Source organism: Anastrepha ludens, chromosome 2 (genome assembly GCF_028408465.1).
Source record: "Anastrepha ludens isolate Willacy chromosome 2, idAnaLude1.1, whole genome shotgun sequence".
Taxonomy (NCBI): Eukaryota; Metazoa; Arthropoda; class Insecta; order Diptera; family Tephritidae; genus Anastrepha; species Anastrepha ludens.
In genome coordinates, this window is record NC_071498.1 from 68,083,165 (window position 1) to 68,109,792 (window position 26,628).

Genomic DNA, 26,628 nt, shown 5'->3' on the forward strand with positions numbered 1-26,628 from the left:
TAAACTAAATAATAACTATTATTTATTTATTATGCACGATGTGTGCCTGCATGTGTCACATGCTATAAATGGAAAACTTACGCGTATGCTCACTCGCATGTACATAGAAACAGCTATCTATATGAATGTATGTACATATATGCACATACGTAAATATTTTAGCGTACCATTATTGTGCGATCTGAACTAATTTAATAATTCGTCATAAATTTGATACAGTCATGTGGGACTTGCCGTTTTCTGGAGTGTGTTGAACATTTTCTGAAGATCTTTGTTCACCTAATTGAAAATTGAATTAACATAAATATAAGTATGTTAAATGCATAACGATGTAACTATAATATAATTTTTCTTAATCTATTCTGGTGACCCTTGTTGGGTAGTTGTTTCTGTAATAATAATTTCTGGTGACTCTGGTACGTGCGTATTTCTACTAAGTTATGTTAAGTAAAAGTACGTAACTACCAAATTACTTAATAATATTATTAGTATTTTCCTTCTTACTGTGCTTCGAAAGTCAGATTTGCAATATAATCCGATTCACTTCTATTCAGTATAAGTGATGTAACATTACTTATTTATTTGGAGAAATTAATTATGGCAGTGCGAATTCTCCTGGGGACAATATATTCTACTAAACCGGAGTTTGTAGATACGTATAAAGTACATCAAACCGGCATCGTATTGAAATAAACATGCCGAACTTGGCAAATATCGTTCTACTGATATCACCTTGTTTTGTTAGACCATGGGCGCATGATTGTTTTTCAAAAATTGCAGTCTGGTAACACTACGCTTTTAAGAGAGTACTTAAATTTTCTTACTGGAAATTGGCTTACTGCTTTCTACAAATCAGATTTTCATATTACGCTCTTTTTAGTTCGAATTGTGCAATCATATTTTTCTTTTAACAAAATTTAGCTTATATTTTCGAAAGTCACAAAAGCCAACTTTATTCAATTACTACTCGTCGGCAAATTTAACTATTTTTTAACTTATATCTCCATTTTTGTTGCGCTGCATGTGCTGTATATGAACCTATCCTTTTCATACAACAGCATACGTCAAATAATTTATTTACTAATTACGGCAATAGTCTACCTTGTTCAATGTCGATTTGAGTCATTCACAAATTAAGGCGAGGCTTGTGAGAGAGAATATGGTTTTCGTTTTCTCTCTTTAGGTCGTTCATTTTCCAGTTGGAGCAACAACAATAAGCATACTTGTCAACGTAATCTTTGGCTGTTCGTTGTCGATGTCGCCGCTTCCAAAGAATTCGAATTTTTGAACGATTTCATTTTGCGATACGAATTCATTGTATGCTGAAGTCATAAATTGCTCGCTGCGGCATTTAAATACGAGACGTGGTGTTTAGTGACAAAAGTTGCAGAAGTTTGAAGTTTGGTAGTTAGTTATACTTGTTTTATGTTCGAATTTGAATCGGTAATATTCATAAAGTGAGAGTTAAAATCGTGAAAAGTGCTTGTTTAAAATTTAAAATTCATCAAAGTAAGGTGCCTTTGCAAGAAAAAAGGAAAAAGGTAGTTAAGAGTATAAGAAGTAGTAAAGATAAAGATAAAAAAGGTAGAAAAAGGAAGCACAGTAGGAATAGCAGCAGAAAAACCGGTGGTCCAAATTGTTCGTGTAGTGTGTTTCGTTTCGTTGCGTTCCGTATCCACATCTTCTATTTCTTTTCGCCACCTTTCGTGTCATATTTTTTGTTGCTTCAACCACTGCCGCCGTCGTGTTCATTTTGTCGAGAGCGAAAAGAAATTTTTTATTAACATTTGGTGCTGCAAAACGAAGTACGAAAATTGTTGGATAATACAAATATAGAAAGCATTATCGAATTTGTTTGGTGTTTTTACGATAAGTAAAAGTTACCCAAAAGCCACAAAACAAAAATTCGTTTATCTTTTTCCAGTTTCAAGAAATAATTGTGTGTCATTTTGTGCGTGTTGGCCGTCAGTTGAAGTGCGAGGCAAAGTCGAAAAAGTTACCGACCCACAACGATCGAGCCAAAACTAGTGGTGTCAGTGCAAAAAAGTGTAGTTCATTCTCTTCCCCACCTCGTATTAAAAGCTGTCAAATATGACGACCAACATTCCACAAGGAACCCTCTTGGATGTGCTGAAGAAGAAAATGCGCCAGACCAAAGAAGAAATGGAGAAATATAAAGATGAATGTGAGGAATATCACAAGCGTTTGCAACTTGAGGTTGTTCGACGTGAAGAAGTAAGTGGGTCTCTAATTCCTATAGAGGGTGTTAGGGAGGTTCGTGCACACTCATGTTTTGTGTTTGCCAAGATACAGATGCAACTGTCACTGTAATGTCGAATATTTATAATAAATTTCCATGAACATAAAATATTGGTTTCTCGTTAAGGCTTTAGAAAAAGTAAAAATTATTCTGAAGAGATTGATATGACAAGGATATGATTTTATATCATTAATTTCTACTGCTCAGTGTTTGATAATTTCTTCGCGAGCTTCTTGATCAAGCTCCATGTGCGTGTGGCAGGGATAACGATTCCTTCTATATATAGATACTTCTACTTTGCTAAATCATGAACTAATTTGTGCTAATATTCCCATATCTATAACTAGGCAATATTCTATTACAATCAATTACTACCCTTGATGATTTATAAGTCTGATTTGAAATATTTGTGCCTCTCTATTTGTACGTACATATAATATATAGCTGTATATTTCCACATACCATGCGCAGACAAATAATTGTGTTGTCGGAGATCGGTTCCACTCCTATTATAGTTAGAACGTAAAAATCTGTATTTTTTGCAGTTAATAGATCCGCCAGAATGAGTTCTTTGAGGCATCTCATTTAACCTGCAACTGAGTTGATTTTCGGTATTTGTGCTGGGAGTGTCAGATTTGTGTCGCACATCTTGCCATAACGGGCAATAGTCGGTTAACTCTCTACTTTTGTAGTACTGTAAGTCCGGCACAACTATAATGTAGGTAATGTCAATGGAACGCGCAGCCGCAGTGAACGAAATGGACTCACTTCTGGCGGGCTTATGATTTTAAAGAGGTTATAATAATCGTAATACATACAAAAGCTGTGAAGATTTCGTACATTAAAAATCTCTAGTTCTTATATGTATGGGAAAAGACGATTTTTCTGCATAGAGTGACAACCAGAAATTTCGTTTTTAAAATAATTAGGACCAATACGAGTAATAATTAGTGGCTGTGCCTTCCCCGCCTCGAATTCTAATTCTATTCGTATGTGATCTACATATATGTATATGTATTTACTATCAAGATTGACGTATTTTACGGCATTTATTTTTCTTATTAAATTAGCAACAACCTTCGTACTATGTGTATGTATATGTGCATATACATAATTGGCGCATCCATTCTTTGTTTGATGTGGGCCAAGGTGTTCTATGGGGTGTATGTAGAGGGACAACAGTTATCGAAAAAATATTCGTGCAATTTGATGTTTAATTTTGCACAATCATGTTTCTCGATTTCAATAATCCTATTTAATCGGTAGATAACTAATGGTTTAAATTTAACAGTTAAGACCACTTAAAATAACTTAAATTTAAATTTCCGTTACAATCTTAGTATTTTCTTTATTCATTTCCAATTTGTATAATCATAGTAGGTTCTTTGTTGGCAGTTTAGGGCGCAAAGAGGGGACAAACAATGCCAAATAGAAAAAGCTTGCCGCATGTAACAACACAGCATAGCTGACATTCAACGTGAATACAAATTATATTTGGGTCCGAAAAAGAAAGCTTTGAACACATAAAAAGCATATTAGTAGATATTGTAACTCTATATGAAAATTCTCTTTATTCTTTTCGGAGTATTAGCTAACGTTTTTATCATTTTCACTGTTCCTCTAGTAAATAAAAGGGAGCTTAATGTTATTTTTTCCAGTTATTTTGGTTTTGAAATTGTGGGTTGGGGAAGAAATTTAAATTCTGAAAATATTTTTGACATACCATGTGCATATTGATATATGTATGTGTGTATGATTATGTGGATAAAGAATATGCATATAATATTGTATAAGAATACAAACTCTGTTTTTGAAATCATTGCATTTATTATACGAGGTAAAAAAATACCTTCGGTCTTTGCTATTATACATATGTATGTATTTAAATTTATTCTTTCGTATTCATTCGTTTTAAGCGTTACGTGAAATGAATTCAAAGTTTTGCATAAGCTACCACTATTATTAATACCTATTCATATATTTGAAATTACTTAGAAGAGTAGCTGTAAGGGTAGGGCTGATGTGCTGAGGCAAACGATCGCTCCTCATCAGCGCTATTGTACTGGTTACAACAGAGAGAATTGACTCCCAATGTTTGATACACTTGGCGATCTGAATTTTGCTAATTGGTGTTGTGCATGGCTGCAAACAGCTATTAATTGGCTGCTTTGTGAATGATTCGCTCATTTGGACATTGAGCTCCCCTATTTTGTGTTCGAATTTATTGTTTGAAAAAGTGTCTTCCATCCACGTTCTTTTATCCACTATTATTTTCGGTGTAGCTAGCATGAATTTTTGTCGATATTTTCTGTTCTAACCCCAATTGGTCTGATTTCTCAAATTTTATTGGCACGTCATAACAATACGAATGATGTCACAGCAAAACTATACATATATTTAGATATCCTCTTCCGCTTTGTGGAACAACATCTAGACTAGACGCACACCACAAATAGGAGGGAGCTCCTCCGCCATATACCCAAAAAATGTGTACGCGCCAATTATATGTATATATACAATATATATTATATATATTTCTAGCGTTGCTATTAATATTTTTATTTTTATTTTGGATGAGAAATAAATTGAAATTAAATTAAAATTATTAATCTATAAAATAAAATGAAAATCGTAGAAGAACTCGCGTGTCTATACATTTTAAACGAAGCTGAAGGGTATGGAACTTTGAATTAAATGTATTGCTAGATATTTCTCCCCTCAAGTTATAATTATCTACTGGAGATTTTTTTTTGTAAGAGCATATAACAATCCTAAAAAATACTTGAATCATTCTGTATTCGGACCGTGGACTAAATCCAGTATCATCATGCATTATAATCTATATACTTTACAGTTTGAGTTAGTACATATGCGGAGAAGCAACCGTGTTGCTGTATTTTTGATTTCATAGCATTCCATATCACTCACCATATTGCACACCCTCCTAAAATTCATTATAAATTTACTGGGGTGATTGCATTTTTTCCATAAATTAATGCTTTGTATTTAAACGATCGTCAAACATTGCATTTGTTGCTGCACATACTTCGTGGACATTGTAACGAGTGCATTGTATGTGCAATTATTGTTTGTTGTCATTTACAACACCATGTGACAGTTTTTCATAGCATTCCAAACAAATGCCGCTACATTAATTAACAAATATGATGACGAAAACTTTGTGATGGCGGTATAAGTGTACGTAACTAACTATGCAATGCTATGACCTAGCCGATTACTGCCGCATTCGTTGTTATTCGTCCACTGATTTTCAATTTATTCATAACTTGTTTTATAATCTGAAAATGTCTTGGTCGCCATACCGGCACATTTATTTGTAAAATATTCATACTAACATTTGTGGAATTTTGTGCGCTTTTTGAATGAGTTAAACTCAACAGAATTCAGGTTAGATTTGCGTAAAATGCGAAAAAAGAAATGTGAACGGACTTTTGGTCATTTGTCGATTTATGTTCGCTGCAAGACTGGAGTGGTTCTTCTACTACATTCACCACTCGTTCACTTAAAATGAGGTTAATCTCTCAACGCGGTTATAGCATTTTATATGTGCAATTCTTCCTAATTTTGGTATCTTTGAATAAAAAAGGAAGCTATGTGTTCTTGCATTTAAAATACTTTTAACTTTTTAACTTTACAATACTACTTTTTACTTTGTCTATTTCAATGACCGTTTTAATATTTGTTTGTCATAGTTGAGAAACGTGTGCCTTCTACCGTTTTTATCTTAGCAATGCTTTTACTATATTACCTTTGTTTTGATATTTATGTATATGCTAATACATAGTTCGTTTTTATCACTTTTTATAATTCCTTCGCCCTTTCTACACCCGTATTCGTGGATTTTGTGTTTAATTCTCGTTGTCTATGCTTGGTCTGCTTTCGTTCGGTGTGTGATATTTGTACATACATGGCTATGTGTAAGAGAGTGTATGTGCCTGGTGGGCGATGACATAAGCTTACCTTCGTTCAAATTCATATCACAACTGTGCATAGAGTGTATGTGCCGTTTTTTTTTTTATTTTTTATTTTTTTTTTGTTTTCTTTTCGTAATTTTATCTGGTATGGAGTACTTTTTAAGCATACATTCTTAAATATTAAAAAAAATGTTTGCTCGTCTTACATTTCATTTCGAAATTAATGAAACTTTGCTGTGTTGCCACCGAACCAAAAAAACTAGTCTAGCTTGTATCTAAATTTTCTCCCTCACTTTTGATGTCTAAAAATTCCCATTCAAGTAATTTCCAATTCGGCAGTGGTCTCTTCGCTGCTGCACATTTACATTTCAGCGTTTACACTTGCCTAACTTGTTGAGGAATTTTTGGTGGTGGTTTTATCGTAGCCGGTGCCCCTATTGTATCTATTGCATGGTACTGGTACTGGTCAATGAGCACTGCCTTTTAAGTAATTGTGTTTTGCTCGTTTGTGTTGAAATACACGTATTACCTACACACATAAATACTACTTTTTCCCCACTTCGCCATATAAAGTATGCGATTTTAATCATCTTTGTCAGCGAAAACAAGCGTCGAGTCAGTATGTAGCTACTAACTACATAAAATTCAAACTATGTATAAAATGGTTTTCAATCTTCCACATTTAATTATTAAATTATTTTATTTCGACCCAAGAATTGCGTTCTTTTTATGTAATTGCTGCTTCTCATAGCTTTGTAACTATTGATTGACGAATTTCTTGTCTCGTGCGCAATGATGTCATTCAACTTTAATTGATCCTGTTGTTGTTGTTTTGATTTTAACAGCGTTTATCAAAGCTCCAGGCTAGTGTACTGAATTAGTACAAAAAATTTTTTAAGGTCATTTTAGGAACACAAATATATTTTCGATTGTTTAGGGAGCGTTTCAGTCCAACGATTTTCTTTGCCACAATGGGTTTATAACGTTTTTTTTTATATATTTGCACATATTTTAGAACGCAATGCGCAGTTAAATATTTTTGCAGGTCACCAGAAGTAAGAAGCGGATCCAAAGGAGTTTACTAAAAGCTGCAGCTTATGAAATGAATAAGCATAAAGAGAGCTTACCCACAAATAATGTAGTGCCTACTTTTAGTTTAGGCAGGCATTTTTCAGAAAATATTAGGAATATTTTTATAATGCAAAAGAAGATTAGTTCGGCATTAAAAAATTTCCCTCAAAAAAACATATCTAGTTTTAAGCCCTTGAGAAACCAATAGTTCATGGAATTTAATTTTAAGTGCATTTTAAAGAGTATTTGAGTATTTTTATATATATGTAAAATTATGATTTAAGAATACATATACCTACTTTTAAGACATAGGCTATGTATTTGCATTTGTAAGTTAAATTTTTTTTTGTATTCAAAAAAAAAAATTCTATTTCCAATGTGTGGTGTTTAACTTGAAATTTCAGGCCGAATCAGAAGTAGCTGCATTGAACCGTCGCATTCAATTGCTCGAAGAAGACTTGGAACGTTCAGAGGAACGTTTGGGATCAGCCACAGCCAAGCTTTCCGAAGCTTCTCAAGCTGCCGATGAGAGCGAACGGTTAGTATACCTTTGACTGCGAACTGCAGCAAAGGATTTTTTTTCTATTTATTGATTTTTACAAAATATGTATGTATAGCTTGTTAGTATAAATTTTATGCATTATTACATTATAGTATTTAAATATGTATTTAGAAACAATTATTTACTATATATCGGAGTAAGTATCTATTTAATTGTTTAATGAATACCATATGTAACTATTTATGTACATATTTACGTACATATGTAAGAACAATAATAACACTTACAAATTCCCATATGCAGGATACGAAAAGCTCTCGAAAATCGTACAAATATGGAAGACGACAGAGTAGCTATTTTGGAAACTCAATTAGCGCAAGCAAAATTAATTGCCGAAGAGGCTGATAAAAAATATGAAGAGGTATAATTTTCAGATAACAACAAAAGTAATTTTTTAGCGCGTTAAATAGCGTGCTTTCAAAGATAGGGTCTTAGGGTTATTAGGTCAAGTATATTTTCTGTATATTAAAACAGTTTTAGGAAACTTGCTCCCTATTTTTTTATTCTCTAAAATTTTGTGGGTAATGCTCTCTTTTTTCCCAACGTACCCTGCTTTATACAGCGCGTATAAAGTGCATATTTTTATCTGATTACTTTTTTTTTTATTAGTTTTAAGTATTGTATTGTGATTTACCATTAAGAATGTGTCTGAAGGCGCCTGGATCGTGACGAATCTTTTGGATTGCTGCAGTTACTATGAATAAAGTTTTATAAACATTTGTTAATTAGTAAAGTAATATTGTGGGCATACATAACCTAAGCTATATGAAATTTTATTATAACTCGTACTAGCCTACTTATATGGTATAAATAATTATAACTATTAATTCAAGTGTTTCTTCAGTTTGCATTTCAATATTTTCAATCTAAAATAACTAGATCGTCAAAGGAATGTATTTGCATTTAATTTTCACCACTACCGAAGGGCTGCACTTGCAATACCCTATGCTATACTTTGACAAAACAGCTGTTTAATGATGAACAATAAATAATTAATGTCAATATTTTAACGTATCAAGTAGCATACAGTCTTAGATAATGTAAACTAAAGAAGTGTTTGAATTTAATAATATTAATTTTTAAAAAGTATATTAGTAGCGTGCAAAAGCTGCGTCTAACTAAATATCAACCAAATTTCTTGTTTACTTTCTACAAAAAACGTATATATATACATATACTCAAAAATATGAAACTGGTAAAACGCTACTACAATGAAATGGCCAACATCGCAACTATAAACTCTATTTATATTGATTGCACCAAATAACAATAAACACATAAATTACTCCTTTTGTGTAAATGTATGCAAACAAAAATTAAACGACAATCACAATACCACCAACGAAACGTATGTGCTATCCAACTGTTTTTATGTCGACATCAATGTTAAAACGGTTCCTGTTGTACCACTACAAACAATCAACCAACGTATGTAACTCCAATACCCACTTGGTCGACGTATCGATGGAAACATCTGAATGCTACATATGCTAACAATGCGTCCTCGCCGTTTTTTCAACCAACCATTACTTGAATGGTCTCCTATGGGCATTGAAATCGATATAAAATCAACTGATAACGTTGCTGATATTTCCTTGTGAAATGCAAAAAATGTTTATAACAAACAGCGCTCGTAAGATCCTTGAGAACCGCGCCCTTGCCGATGAAGAACGCATGGACGCCCTTGAGAATCAATTGAAGGAAGCTCGTTTCCTTGCTGAGGAGGCTGACAAGAAATACGATGAGGTGCAACATGATAAACCAATCATTAATTTATTAGCTAAGCTTAGTTGTTCTATCGCTGAGTCGTCTTCATTCTTAAGCAACACCATCCACACTATCACTAGCAACAATGATATCAACAACATCACTTCTGGAAATGCAATTAATAATGTTACTAACACTAGTGATAATGTAAATCTAACAGTAGAAGGCATTGACACGGACTTGAACGCTAACGCACCCGATGACGCTGTTGGCGTTGCTAGTGCTGATAGTGAAATCAAAGTAGCGACGCCAACGCCCACTCAAGTAACCTGATTTTGCAACTGTCGACAAGTGACTAAACTCAACAACAACAAAAACTATACATTGACGAAAAATAAAAACGCCTCATTCTTGCAATATAGACGTGCTTCAGTTGACTGAGAAAATAATTGACTGAGAAGAAGAAAACTGAAACAAAAATGAACTTAACGATGACGAACAGTTAATTAGGCAGGTAGTGACCAACGCAAGCGTGTGTGTACAATGCGGCACTTGCCTGTTGTAGGACGTTTTATTTGAGACGCCTAGCACTTTGGTTGTTGCTTTGTGTGCGGCCACAAAATAGACAGTTGCATTGTTGATTGAGTGCTCCGCACGGACGGAAACGGAAACATTGTAACTGATACGGAAATATAGGAATTGAAACTAAAGATAACAATAAAAATAATTGTTTACAAAAATAGTTTTATATGTACGTTTATTAACTATCTAACGTATTAAAATTGTTGAAAAATAATGAAACTTGTGCTGCTACTAAGTTGTACTTTCGTGAAAGAAAAAACAAAAATGTAATTTATAAAAATATAAATATGTACATTAACATAAAATAAATAGGTCTATATTAATACTTGCAAAACAAACAAAAAACAAAATGTATACATATACACGAAAATTATTCAAGAGAAAAAATCAATTAAGGTTGCCTTTTGAATTGCTGTGCATGCAATTATCGTGCAATAGATAGAAATAAAAACGAAAAAGAAGCGAACAAATCCGGGAGTTACTTCCCTAAAAAGAAACTCTTCCTAAAATAAAAAAAGATTATAAATGCATATACGCGTAAATACATAAACACATAAATAAATATAAACACGTGTTTGTCATACTTGCTGAAAATTTTGCAGAATCAGATTCATAACAAATTAAAAAAAGTAAGTTAAAAAATAATACTAATTAATAAATAATTAATTGCAAGAAATAAAGTTAAAGTCAGCAAAAACAAGTGTAGAAAAAGCATAAAATCAAAATGTAATGTAATTTGCCTAGCCTTGCCTTTTCTATACATAAAAAAATTTAAAGCAATTTTTTTACATTTTAAAGAAATTTATAATTTTCATATAAATACATATAGTATACATAGTGATTTAATGGTCAACTATATGCAATTAAATATTTGGAAGAATTCAGCTCGTTTTGCGTTTTTATTTTTTATAATAATTGGTTAAAAGGTGAAAATTATAATATACAATATTAAACTTAAAACACAATATACGTATTCTCAAGCACATGCACTTAATTTAAAACAAAAAATGTTTCTCTTTTAATTTGATCACCACGGAGTTAGTTTTAAAATTTGTAAATGTAAAATTTTTCAACTGCAAACATACTACGAGTATGTGTGAGTATTTACTTTTACTTCACTGACTAAAAAATGTCCATATAATTGAAAATTCTTTTATTTTTTGTTATATTTGCAAATTCTATATTTATCAGCAAATCAAATTTATTTAATTCTGTTCAAATTCATATGATTATACTAAATAAAATTTAAATTGATATAAAGCAAAATAATAGAAACAAAAGTACGTCGTTTTTTATAAAAAAGGGAGCAATGGGAGCATTTCTTCTTCGTTGTTGGTTTTTGTACGTGGAAAAATTTTAAAAGAGGATTCTGGATTGTCAAATTATTCTTTATACTCTTAAGGTTTCTGTACTTGAGGCAATTTTTTAATTCAACTGTATGGCAAAATAGAATTTCGAAATTTTAAATGAGCTTAAATCACAAAATGAAGGAATAAATAAATCCAAATCATGAAAATATTTATACAGTTAACGGAAGGTAGTGAGGTTTGAAAAATCATTGCTTATATGTACATATGTATATATGTGGACATTGTAGACTATTTCCACTAAGGCTCTAAGCTTTCGGGATTTTACTAACCCGTGGAATTTCGGAATTCCGGCACTGTCACGAAATTAAACGAAATATAGAGTTAGTTTTATTTAAAATATACTAGCGAACAACTTTTTGCGACTAAATTACTATTTGTTTTGATTAAAGTGTGGCCTTAAAAAAATAGATCAGTGAGAGTTATACTCCTACCGTGACATACATTTCTTTGCATAAAAAGCCAGAAGATCAGAAAAACCGTTGTGCTTCAAAACTTGTTGGCTGGATTACAGATAGAACTTGAAATACTTTTTGCAGATAATAGCCACTATATGGAAAAATTCACCCTCCTTAATCAGAACTACTAGCAAATCGGAAATACTGTTGGAATGCATTTTATTCTGGTAGATGTTATTGTTTATTAAATATAGTATAAAATACAATGCTTAATGTCTAAAAAAGAGTACAAGCAGCTTAGGCCATCGACTCGGTACATAATTTCATGGAATTAATCTTTTGTATATAATATCCGGGATGTGTCCGCTGCAGTTACCTGGCCGTATGGCGTCAATGGTGGCTTGAATATTGCAATAAACGCACTGTATGGCAAGTTGCACCGTCTTGTTGGACACATAAATACAGTCCGCATGGCGAGTCACAGTAACGGCGACTCCTTCCTCGTTTCGAAAGAAATAGGTACCGATGATGCTGCCAGTGCTTTATGAACTTCGCGAACAGATTTATTTTTTTTTCAAAGGAAAATTCTTGATTTGCCAAACTTTCCTGAACAGAAATGTTAACACAGTTTGCCATTCTCAGCTGTCAAACCATAGTTATCGACATCGATACTTCTCATGCAGATAAAAAAACACCCTATATTCACCCCGAAGTTTCGGAACTGCTAGTTAAAACCCTATGAGTTTATCCGGGCTAACTATTGTGTGCGGGTGTCGGTAATTTTTTCACAAAAAGCCGAAATTCCGGGAACACGGGATTGACATCCCTAGTTTGCACGGGACTGTATTTCAAAATTTTCTTACAGCAAAATATATATTACATATATGAAATATATTTTGGGAAACGCAGTCTCTATTCTTCGTTCAAAAGTTCGTTTATTTTATAAAAAATTCTATTTTTTTTGTTCAGTATATTAGCTGCAGTATTGAGGAATAAATTATGTATTGAAGAGGAACAAAACTGATATGATAGATAACATCTAATTGATTAGTTAGCTACACGCGATAAGATTACATAGCGAGTGGCGTAAGATTACCAATATGGAACTGTTCGCCTGTGCAAATTATATTGGAGTGCGAGACGTTTTAGTTAAAAATGTTTAACAAAGCAAAAACGAACTTCATGGTATCGAAAAACTGATGTTTGTACCTTTGCAAAAGATAAGAGCACTGTCTTAAAGTGTACGCAAGGCAACTTTGACGTCAGCAAAGCGAAATAGTCGTTGAATCAAAACTTCACGGAAAGTGTTTCCAAGCTATTGGAACATGTCAAAACAGCACAGGGTGTCTGCTTAGGCGAAAAGGCGCCAACACATAAAGTTGAATAATGTATATGTATGTATGTATATAATATTTCCGCTGGAAAGCAATTTTTCAGAAATGAGGTTAACCTTATCTTTCTTATACCATATTTTCCTTTTTGTTATGCATACGAAAGTGCCGTTGAATGAATAATCCTCCACTACGTTATAAAGGTACTGAAGTGTGTTGAATTCCTGCAAACTGCTGATGACTTCATCGCACCCATTTCACCCTTCGCATTGATGAATCATGTTGTCGAAAGAAAAATATGTGCTTCTTTTGGATTTTCGCACATGCTCACACACATATTCTCTACTTGCATACATATACAACCAACATGCTGCTGGCGATTTCTTAACTTGATTGTGATTCAATGGATTGCCATCTTTATTTGATTTGCTCATAATTTCACTACTTGGCCATATTTGGTGGAAGCTATGAAATACAGTTTTTTGCTTTATTTGTATATTTAGAAAGTGCGAAATGATGATGTATTAATAAGTTTAGAGATCAAAGAAGACGATGCTTTTTTTATTATTTTGAACATTAAAATATTTTGTCATTACCATCGAAATCGACAGCGGCGTCAGTACATATGTATTTCAAATTATATCTAAACTACTTTATTTTTGCATTCCAATTTTTTGCCAAAGCCTGATTGCTCAGTTATTACTACATTTTTAAGCTTACCCTAGAAAATTAAATTTTCTCTGAAATACAGGGTTTGATTGAAAAGTAATGAGCCTTCCCGCGCGGAGCGTCTGCCAAGCGATCAACCGAATCGGCTGGTTTGGGAAAATGATCGTTGGACCTTCCCCTTCCACTAGAAACCGGTCTCAGATCGCTGGCAACAGCGGTGCAGTCAACATCGCTCCGCGCGTGAAAGCTGTTTTAAAAGTGTGTTAGGATTTTGCAGTGGCGAAAATGCACTGATCAAATTTTGCGTAAAGCTAAACAAAACGAGTACCGAAACCATTGGGCTACTCAAGGAGGCTTACGGGGACCAATCTCTGTCCAGTGCTCAGGTAAAACGGTGGCACAAGTCGTTCAAGGAAGACCGGGAGGCGCATGTCGAAATCCAAGGTCAAAACCATGCTGATCATCTTTTTCGACTCTTGAGGCATCGTCCACAAGGAGTTTGTACCTCCAGGAAGCACTGTAAACGCGGCATTTTACAAAGAAGTGCTCCTTCGGCTGAAACACCGCGTCGCCCGGGTTCGGCTCGACCTCGTCAACAACGACAATGCGCCGGCGCACACCGCCTTCCTCTGCACCTCTGCATTGGTCAAAATGGGGGTTACGGTGCTTCCCCGCCCTCCCTACAGCCAAGACCTGTTCCCTCCGGACTTCTTCTTGTTCCCGCGCCTGAAAAAATAGCTGAAGGGGAGGCGTTTCGACTCCATCGAGGCGATCCAAAAAACTGTGACAGCCGAATTGAAGGCGATTCCGGCGGATGAGTTTAAAAAATGTTTCCTGCAGTGGAAGCACCGCTACCAGAGGTGTATTGACGCTTAAGTGTCCTATTTGTTGTAGAAGCCAAAAGGCTTAATAAATCTGCTTAAAAAAAATGAGGCTCATTACTTTTCAATCAAACCCTGTGTATAGTGCATACATCTCTTATCACCTAAGGTATTCAGTGATGCCCATGACAATGCCGTTTTATATTATACTTACGTATAAAAGATTGGCGCCACCAGATTACGATAATCTCAATCAATCTATTCGTTCCCACAGATTAATTCCAAATTATTAGGAAGTTTTTCTTTCATTGATATCGTGGTTGATTAATATATCGTAAACCGCCCGTGGACCCGATAACTCCTAAAAATAGAGATGCTTTAAAGAAGGTTGGTACTACTCTTGATTTAAGGTCGGCCAGTATTGTAGGTTGAAAGTCGGCCGATAACTAACTCTACTTTCTATATAATTGTGTTTCCCATAAATGCACAAATGTGATACTTCACTAAAGAAATGCAAAAATGTGTCCAAATTTGGAAAAAGGAATTATCTCAAAGAACATAAATGAGATTCCTTAATAGTTTTGTAAAGCTTTTGATATACGTACATAATTTTAAAAGGCCAAAAAATAAAAAATGTATTCAGAATTATTTTGGGTTTAGATCCTTTTTCCCTTCGACAGCATTTGTATTTTTTCTACTTTTTATCTTCACTGCCACAAGTCCCTCTCAATTTTCATATCCACATTGGGTATATTCTCTACCTTTGGCGATAATATCGTTCCTTTTTTGTTTAGTTTTTATCATATAAATACTATATAATAAACAAAAAAAAAAGATTATCAGAACAGACAGAAACTTCACGTAGTCAACGTTGTAAACAGAAATCAGCTGTTATGCAGTGTAAAGTTCTTAGAGTAGGCACAATGGAGTTTTTGTGAACTCATCTAAACTATTAAAAATGAGCAAACTAATCTAATGTAGCTAGTCAGGTTTTCGTGAAAATCAAAGTTGAACTTGAAGGTGTCAGGATTTAAAGTTTCTACGGGTTAAAGGAAATGCCAAAGACCGAACATATGGGATTATACCGCCCCGTACCATATCACGACTGTTTACGGAAACCTTAATACATTCTTAGAAATTGATTCGAGTCTGAGATGAAAACGGTAGTAGCGCAATAGTTGAACAGAAATATTAAAAGAATTCTATCGACTATTATAAAGTAACCGCTTAGCCAAACTGTGAGAAATTACAAACGTTTCATATAAAAACTTAGTATAAGAAGATATATAGTATTCGTTGCTGGTTTTAATAAAAACTTTTCATAAACAGCTCAGGAACTTTAATAAATATTCCACGCAAAAACCATATAGGCCACTTATACACAACGAAGAAATAATGAGATGCGCTCACCATTGCATTTATACGAGTATTACCAAACGGTTTATTAGGCTCTGCAACTAAAGCGCACAAGTTTTATTTATAATAATAGTATAAGTACAAGTACATTCATACAAAATTATTAGGATGGCCAAAAATGAAGATATGTACTTATATATTTTCTTCTTGATACTGCCGCCCCAAATTTGTTCAGTGGCAAAAAAAAAAACAATAGAATGAGTTACCTAATTTTTTTATTTAAAATGCATCCTTCTATAAATATGATATAAACGACCTGTAAGTTGTTTTGTTACTTAACTTCCTTTTTTAATTTTCCTTCACAAAAAATTCTACCCTATTCTTTATTTAAAACAAAATATTAACTATTTTTTATAGCGCCCCCAAAAAATTTAAAAAAGTATTAATCTCGAATTTTTATTTTTGTTATAATTTTTTGGACCTTTTTGAAGAGAAATAAAAACGGCAAAGAGAATTTTCCTTATGGTAATTCAGTGGTAATTTTCCAATCGCTGGCGGTACTATTAAATACTAAATAAAAATATAGCTAACTAAGATCTTTGGCAGTAACATCAAGAATTTTTTTTTTCTTTTGGGCCAGCCTAATACTCATAACACATACTTAGGCAAACGTAGAAGTCTTAAAATGTTAACCAAAGAAAAGGAATACTAACATCTCGTAAAAATTCGCAAACCTTTTTTTATGCAAAATCAATGCATCAGACTTAAAACGGACTGGATTTTTGTGCTGCCTGTTTAGTATGTACTTGCCTGCCTGTTCATCTGTGTGCATTTGCTGTTTTGCGCTCCATTGCCTACGCAAAAATGAATGCACTTGAAAACAAAAAAATTCTTTGTACTGATTTATGTATATCTTTTGTATCTCGATTTTCCCGAATTTCCAACGACAATTTTTCACTATATAAAATAAATGTAAAACTGAATGTAACTACAACAACAACACAATACTACGTACTCGTGAAAAATCCAAAGGTTGCCCGTAAATTGGCCATGGTTGAAGCTGATTTGGAACGTGCTGAGGAACGCGCCGAGCAAGGAGAGAAGTATGTTTTCAAAACGAATGTATCCAGTTTGGCTCCACTGTCTTCAATAAAAAAGATGGGAGCCCTAACATATTGTTGTTGCTTTTGTTTTCTTCCTTACCATATTATTTAAGTCTGCAGCTGAAAGTTATGTTAAAAATTAAAAATCCTAATAAATTTAATGTTTAGTTTTAAGCGATGAATTGTTCATATTTTATCAAGCAGACTTTTTTGTACTCGACTAACACACGAAACCGCAAAAAACCTAACCTAAAACTTTGCAATTTTTAATTTTCCAATGTTTATAAATTCTTTAATTTAAACCTGAATGCCACATTTAGCTAGCTAGTTAGAGTCGAATATGTTTGCAAAATGAATTCGAAAAATGTGAATAATACAATATTTTGCAAAATTTCAAATGCATGCGCCTTTTTGTATAGCAAATAAAACAAATGTATGTATATATACCAAAACTCCCAAATCACTCAAATTCATAATTAAATTCAAAGTTAGTAAACATTTCCAGGCGTACATCTACTTTGCATAAATTCACATTTTTCACATTCATATGCCATAAAAATACACACAAAAAAATTCACATATTTCAGAAACTAATTGAATTTTTACTTTTTCCTCAATTTGAAACCGCTCTCTGTATGTATGATTACCGCTAAATGCTAACCAACTGAAAACTAAAAACCGAAACGAAACGTTGTAACAAACATTAACATTGTTCGCTCGCCCACTGCTGCCTTTGAAACTGACACAACCGCTCGTTGCCCTATGTTTTGTTGTGCGCCCTGTGTATGCTCGCTCTGTGCTCGCAAATCGAAACTGGAAACACGTAAAAAGGTCGCTAGAAAGTTAGTCCTCATGGAACAGGATCTGGAACGTTCCGAGGAAAAAGTTGAATTAAGCGAAAGGTTTGTGTTGCTTTTAAATGCGCTATTGTTCTTACTTTATGTTATGCGGATTACTGATACTAACCTGTGCATACTTAAAAAAAATACATATTAGTATAGAAATTTTAAGATAATTTGAAGCCAATTCTAAAAGTATGTCAAGATAATTTTTTATAAATCTAGTGTTTTATACCATATATACACATTTAAGCATGAATAAAAGAAAATAATATTCAATAAACTGCTGTTCAATTCGGCTTCTCCACTACACCGTTGCTGATTTATAGTACATAAAATGTGCGTGTCTCCAATAATGGCAATAATTCATTCATACATTGCTGACATTTTGCACTGCTGTAAATATCTAAAATCGTCTTTCAATTCAATCTTTCACAGTCACGTCTTTGCCAAAAATTTACCTTTTCTCATTGTTGCTTTTATCCGCAATGCACTTGAAAGATGTATTTTGTGTGTAATCAATAAAAGAATCAGTAAAAGTATTTCCAGCCACAAACAATCAGTAACTCAGTTTGGCACTTCTATTGAAATAATTTTTGTTGTTGTAGCAGCAAAAACAATACCCATACATATATGCGGAATGTTGATGGAGAGACAGTCCTTGGCCGGGTATGAACCAGGGTCGTTCCGGTAACGTTGAACCGACCGTCACGGGAACGTCAGTCATCTTATTTGATGCCAACATAGCGATGCAATCATTTTTTTTAACATTTATTTAAAGTAACTATACGATATTCGCGACCAACAAACACCAGAGTCCAGTATAATTCACTAAACGAATAAAGACAAATTTTATTTACCATTTAAATTTTAGCATTTACTCTTAAATTATTATTAAGGGTAAGAAATTCTGTAAAACAATAATTAAATCAAGTCGATCTTCATTCAATTGCTTTAAAAAATGTCGATGCCGCATTTACAGAGGGTGCAATGATACATATATAATTTTTTTGTTTGATTTGTCATGACGTAAACATTTAGTTGCCGCAATAATCGGGAAGGCACTGTATAGTATTTTTTTGTTTTGTTTTTGAAAGTGAAATCATTTATTGTCATACAACCGAAATGGTAAGACGCCAACTTTTAACGTTAAGAGGTCTAACGAATATCAGCCCGTTAATGTACTTTCAATATTTACCTGGTCACATACACACACACACACTTTGCTATAATCAGCAATTGGCGATGATTCGTTAGTTGCCGCAGAGTTGCCAGTCATTTGATGTTGTTTTTTCGGAATTACAATTTTTGTCTCCATTTTGCTTTTGTATTGTAATATAACTCATTTTTTATTTATTTTTGTTGTCGGTTGATTTGAAAGTCACTGACTACCACTGCCAAACAAACAAAAACAATTCATGCCCACAAAATAGAAAATAAAATTCAAGTGACGGCTTTGTATTTTTTTGTTAACCATTCACGCGAATATGACTTAAAATTTTGTGGATTTTTTAGTCTGCTGACTTTCCAAAAAAAATCCCACACTCACTTGTTTTTTTTTATAAAAATATTTTGTACACATTTATTTTGAGTTATTGGGCAATTCATTTACTCCTTTTTTGCCAGCATTAGGAATTTGATTTGTTGACACCATTTTTTAGTGTCTTTGAACAACCTATTGACGTTGGCCGCAAGCAGAAAATGTCGTTAATGGCAGCAATTTTTAATTTGTTTATATGCACTCAGTAAACTGTTTGTTGCGAAAAGTGCTTTTTACACAGTAATTTGCATTTCATTACAACGATTAGTTGTACTTCGTAGGTTGGCTTCAAATTTTCTCCGAATTTCTGAAATGATATTAACTACATACAAACATACTATTATTAATTGTATTTATTATTTAAAAACTTTTTTCATCAGCAAAATTGTGGAACTGGAGGAAGAACTCCGTGTTGTTGGTAACAACTTGAAATCCCTTGAAGTTTCGGAAGAGAAGGTCAGTGCTTTTTACATATTTTAACAAAAGAAGTATTCGGTTTTTTCACATATTAAATATTTACATAATTTAGTATATTTTAGTTTTAATCGTATAGTTAATTTTAAATTTTATTCATATAGAAAATATAAGATTTGAAATATGTACTTTTTGCTTCATTATTGTCTATTAGTCGTGAGCCCTTAAACATATTTTATACAATTTTTGTATGTTGTAGGACTAATTGAATGATATGAGAAACTCGCCTTATGTATTCCTATTTCCATTTAGACTAAAAACATATTTTATGTACATTTTTGAAAAAGCCATTAAGTTGTGCTTACATATAGAGACAAACGCACAAGCATGGGTTGACCCAGTCACATAAACTTGTTGCCCTCGGTGCAAAGTTGAAACACTGAGATTGGAAGTATTATACTTCCACTTATTCGGATTATAAATAGTTCGGCTTCCCATTGCGAACAACTAAATAAAAACTAATTTTCAATTACATTTTAGTGAACGAATGTAAAAATTAAAAAATGTATGAACATTCTTTTAAACTCAATTTAGTTTTACTATCACGCATTCGGCCGCCTTAGCCGAATGGGTTGGTGCGTGACTACCATTCGGACTTCAGAGAGAACGTAGATTCAAATCACGGTGAAAGACCAGAATGAAGAAAAAGTGTTTTCTAATAGCGGCTGCCCCTCGACAGGCAATGACAACCCTCCAAATATATATTTATTTATATATATATAGGGCAATTCACAATTGTTGTGTTGCCTCGGAAATTGGCAAATGCCATGATACCAAGCTATTTCCATTCAATTGTGAACGGTTCTAATGAATTTATACAAAAAATTGTTTCAGACGTAAAACATAGTTTGGGTATGTGCAAGTACAATATATGTAGAGGCTTTGCAATATAACGTCCAAGTATTTTTGTAAATTTTAACGCAGTTAAAATTAGTTGGTCGTGGTGTCAAGTCCTGTAACCATTTATTTAACGGTTATAAACTTTAAAACATATTACAATACGAGGCTTTCGACATATTTAGACCCCGTAAGTGTAAACGAAGTATTATCTTCCTCTAAACGCATCTTTCAAAATTTTACTACATATTTCTATGGTTGCACATATATATCGTTTCATATATAAATATAAATATATTCATAGGTGTATATTAAGTATCTGTAATATTCTCATATCTTAGTCATCTTGAAATACATATTAGTAATAGATGCATATATTACTATCCCATAATAAATATTTTAAATTTTTTCCTAAAAATTTGCACTTGTAACTGATGAATCCCTTGGTTTAATGCAAATTTGTTTCTAAACAAAAAACCAACGTGAACAACGTAAAGGCCAACCAACGTGAGGAAGAATACAAGAATCAAATCAAGACCTTGAACACCCGTCTAAAGGAGGTACTTTTTAAGCAGCGTAAAAAAGGGAAATCTTGCGGATTGAATAAAAAATGGACCTCTTTTACAAATGACAGCAAAATAAATAGGAAAACCTTCCCAGTAAAAGAATTTTTAAGTTATGCTCCTAACAGCGTTAATTCTACATTCATACTTATGAATAATGTACAGCAAATGCGCTGGACAGTTGTAAAAACGTTACTTTGGTACTTTTGAAATAACACATTTTTTTAATATACCACGTATATACTTTTACAAATGTCCTTACGCTTGCCTTCAGCAACGGGAATTCTCATAATTATTTACAATCAAATAAATTGTTAATTTCTCTGAGCTGTCAGTTCTAAGTTCAAACAGAGAAATGAATCGAATTGTTGGCGCTGTGATTCTACTCGTCACAAATGCATTTATTTAAAAGAGAATATTTGAGAAATGCAAAACCTGCGCTGTCGTGTTGGCACCTCTGCTCTTCGTTTCTTTGGTTTCATACATTTTATAAATGTGAATAATTAACATATTTTATGTACTTATACATATATATTTTTATGTAATATTTATTTTATGGCTACTAACAATGCTAATAAAAATTTAAAATGTTATACTTTTGCAACACATAAAATATCTACCGATATATTTTTTTATTATTGCTATATATCTTTAACTCCTTTATTATCATTTTTACTTGTTTTGATTTTTATTTAAATTTTATATAAATTTAAAACTCCAGTTAACCAGCAATTATATTCACCTTTTTTTCGTTTATTTTCATGTTTTATTTGTTGCTGTTTTACTACTCGCTTGCTTGTTGTTGAATTAAACTTTGTTGTTGTGCAATTTAAAAATGGCAATTATGCACCGAATTCTACAACCAAATCATAAAATAATCGACTGGAAATAATAAATACAACAACAAATTAAAAACGCCGAAATCGACAACAACAAAAAATGCCAACGACTGCATTTCCCACCGCATTTAACTAATACTAAACAAAAATAAAACAAACTGTTGCTTGCTTGTACACGTTTTATTGTTGTATTTTACGTATATTATTTATTTTTTGCAACATTTAATTTGCACCAAATACCAACAAAAAATACACTACTGTCAAACGCCTACCCACTAACCTAAAATACATCAATGCAACCAATCAACGTCACTGTTCGTTCGCCTTCACCACGGAAACTAAAACAAAAAACCAAATACTTGACTACATGCTGTTTGCACCGTTAAACAACATTAAAATGTGTGTCCTCATTATTGACAACAATTAATGTTTTCTCCATGGCGAAATTATTCTACTGTATTATTGCACACTTTATTTTGATGGTTTGGTGGGGATTAACGGGATTGTTGATTTTGTTGGCCGCCAAAATATGTCATAAAATTGGTATTGTAGGCCACACAAAAAGAAGAAACTTTCGAGGGTCAAATCAGACTTTTGGATCATCAGTTGAAAGAGGTATTCATTATTATTTTTTTAATCAAAGCACTAAATGCTGAATGAGTAGTATGTCTGTATTTAGTAATTTTCAAGTATTTTTTAAATGGTTCATGGGTAGAATATTTACTAAGCAAAACTTTGGTTCAAGTGGTTATGACGTATTACATCAATTGCACACATACAAACTATTGGAACCCATTTAAATGTGGCAATTGCAATATGAATTCTTCATTTTATTAGGTCTGTTCGATGAATGAACTAGATTACTTAAGTATAGAGAAGATTGCTCGATGAACCTTTTGCACTAAATTGTTTGAACTGCCTTTTTGAGTATGCAGTAACTCGCACTTTTCTGTACCGTACTACAGTAGCTTCAAGTCTAGTGCAAGGCAGCAAAAAAAAACTAAATAAAAGAGTGTGAATTTTAAAAACATTAAGTTTTTTCACCGAATGGAAGGGCTCACTCACTTTTGAGTGATATATGTAGATTAAAATAGCTTAGAAGGCATTAGTAAAAATATATTGTATATTCCATGCGATTTTATTCAAAATATAAAAATGTCAGTAATTTAGGTGACAACCACCTCAGCCAACCAATAGTTTGTTTTTAAATATATCGCTGATTTCAAGCATTTTCACATGAGAATAAAAAAAGTTCCAGATCCACCATAAAATATATTTGCGTTTTCGTTATGAATGTTTCGGCGCAATTTCTTGGCTATTTTTTTTTCTTACAAAGCAATCCAGCTATGTATGTAGGTATACACTCTTCCATGATGCAAAAAACGAAACAAATAAAATAGTCACTGTATTGAATGATACTAAAAAAGCATATTACCCCTACTACACAAAATAATACATACTAGGATCTCCCGTACGTCGAAATTTCGACGTTATTCGACGTTATATAAATACGGAGAGCAAAATTTAGTCATACCTTTTTGTAGTATTTATAGTCATAGAAAAAAGTTGAAACATATATAAATGGAAAACATAGATAATGTGAAAAATATCCCATTTTACATGTATTAAGCGATCCTATATTTGTGTATTTCAAATATCATAATTTTTTTTATTCATGAATTGGAAACATTTAATTTCATGTATTACGGAAAAAAAATTTATTTTTTTTGGAAAACCATAATAAAACACAATCATTAATTAATCCATGACCATCATAATTTCTGAATCAAATTTATAATGGTATTGATTCACAATATATAAATTTCCAGTTGTTTCATCAACTTTTATATCATGATACATATATATAATATCATGATACAGGTAAAATAGTGTGGTTAATTTTACCTGCACCTATTCACTTATGTATCTATTTTAATACATTGTGCAAACCGTCTTCACATATGCTATCCATTTTTATATGTTTCAACTTTTTTCTCTGACTATAAATACTAACAAAGGTACGACAAAATTTTGCTCTTCGTATTAATATATGGATTAGCTCCTCTTCTAGGGATGAATAACTTGATGCAGCGCCATTGGTCCCACTAGGCAACAAGTCATCCATAATTTCTTCAAGTAAATCCCTTCCGTTCATTTTACTTTTATGGTCAAATTGGCACCGTTTTATGCAGAATCGCGCCGTTTTCGTGTATTGACGCTTTTGCAGTACACTGCTCTGACATCTATCACATTTGGTTCTGCCAGGCACTTTCAGTGCCACTTTCATCGAACGCAACTATAGATTTATTTACTTTCCTACTTATGCTTCCATAAGTCGATAATTCTGTAAATATTCAATTTGAAGTATTAAATTTTCGACTCAATTTCGGCAAATTTTTCTATACCCGGTGTGAGTAAAAATGTCAGGAAGTAAGGAAATATCGAATTACTAAGGCGGTATCGATACTAATAAAACTTATACAATGATTATATCATTGCCAAGTGTCAGATTTTGTGTTTGAATAATCCGTACATAAAAGTTGGAGGAAGTCCTCGTATTGTTCTTATTACATTAGTTTATCTAATGAGATATGTTCGACTCCACCCAGTCAGAAGATTGCTTAGTCGAAATATGTACTATATATCATCACCGCTTCCTTACATTTATAAAATAATTTTCATTTTGCTTTTGTGAAACGTTTATAGCTTTAAAAAATGGTATTCACGTGTAGTTCCAAAAATGCTTTATTTAATCGAACTTGTACATCGCCTTTGTTTTATTATGCGTCCCAAACCCCGAAACGCGTGAATATCACCTGCATAAATATTTTATGCAAACAGAACGAAAAAAAAAGTTTTAAATATCGAATTGCACAAATTGTTATTCTCAATTTTAATTAATGTACATACATAAAAAATAGAAGCCAAAGGTGTCCAATGTAAATTTTTGTAATATTCGTAACCTGAGCTTATATTTTGGTTTTTGTTGTAATCTATATTCATATGTATACATATATAGTTTTTAGTGTATTTTTGTTGCCGTTAGTGTAATCACAGTGTAGCCAAAAAACAAAAACGGAGATAGATATGTACCCAAACAGCAACAGCGATCACCACACAACAGAAAAATATATCATGGCAAGAAGCAAAAAGAATAAAAAATAAAAAAAAGGAAAAAGAAAACAAAACTACAATAAATATAGAAAGGAACAAAAAAACATTCCTCAAACACAAATGCAAAGTTTAAAAATTATCTCTCACAATTTCATTATACCCAAGACGGTTCCCCACAAACTATTACTTTTTTACTTTAAATTGAAAAAAAATATATATATATTTAGACTAAAATGTACACTTGCATAAAATTGAAAACAACTTTTTGTGCATTGATTGCCAATGGTGGTTAAAGGTTTTAAGTTAAAAGTAAAAGTACCTGAAAGAAATGAAGCAAATATTTTTCAGCACTGTGCGTAAAATCACTGCAACAGTGTTGTGTAAAATATATGTGTCTAAATGCGTTGCCGCCTTTTTTATAACTTCATATGAAAAAAAATGTTTGTAATGATGTTCCCACTATATTATTTCTTGATAGCAATATTCACATCAATTCCTACTTTGTTTCACCTTTTTACTTAAAATTTTCTTTTTTATAGCCTTAAACAATGTTGTGTTTTAATATGTGTTAGTTTTCCTCAGCTTTAATTAAATAACGACAAAAAAAATCAAAAAATTAATAAAAAAATAATACAAGTAAGAGAATACAATTAAATCAGCTGTTCGGTAGATATTTTATTTCTTTGTGCCAAATTTGAAAATTTTTGCAAACGATTCTACAAATATTATCGAATAAGTCGTTATATACACACATATGTATATGGTACAAAAAAAAAAAAAATAAATGATATATTTTTCTTTTGTGTTTGTGTGCATCGGCGATCCATCATCACGTTGTTGTTTGCTGTGTTTATTCGTCCATGTTTTTAGGCTCGTGAAGCACAAAAAGAAAGCGAAAAGGAGATTTTTCAGATGAAAATTAATTTAGAAACTGTAAGTTGGATTTTGCCCTGTTGAAGCTGTTTTTTTCTGATAGACCAACACAAAAAGTTTATTTCCATCGTAGATGCTGCTGTTGGCGAAAATAAAAATTTGTAGCAACTGTAGTTGGCAATTTAACAAATGAAACTTGTTAAAATCTGTTTAGTTTAAAACAAAATGAATTGGACAACATATGAGGCTATTAAAGCTTTAAAGTTGGTACTACTCGTGTATCCCCACTTATTCTTCTAGAGAATACAAAATATGCCCTCGTATAACTTAGCACTCCTTTATTGTAAACAAAAAGATTAACTAAAAATAATATTTGTTTTTGAAAAT

At 32.5% G+C, this 26,628-nt stretch overlaps 1 protein-coding gene across 19 annotated transcripts in view; it reads left to right on the plus strand.

The window, feature by feature from the left end:
- The window catches only part of LOC128871735 (tropomyosin-2), a 55,140-nt gene that overhangs the window by 19,952 nt on the left and 8,560 nt on the right, over positions 1–26,628 (plus strand). For 7 of the 19 annotated variants that reach the window (XM_054113755.1, XM_054113748.1, XM_054113754.1 and 4 more), the window contains 5 exons: positions 7,671–7,804; positions 9,457–9,574; positions 17,092–17,162; positions 19,922–19,997; positions 21,350–21,412. In XM_054113755.1, the coding sequence (XP_053969730.1) occupies positions 7,671–7,804; positions 9,457–9,574; positions 17,092–17,162; positions 19,922–19,997; positions 21,350–21,412 (462 nt within the window). Of the gene's footprint in view, positions 1–1,288; positions 1,542–1,924; positions 2,236–7,670; positions 7,805–8,071; positions 8,190–9,456; positions 9,575–17,091; positions 17,163–17,993; positions 18,065–19,921; positions 19,998–21,349; positions 21,413–22,806; positions 22,870–26,628 lie in introns of those variants that run through there. The other 12 variants (XM_054113756.1, XM_054113749.1, XM_054113740.1 and 9 more) reach the window with 6 other exon arrangements.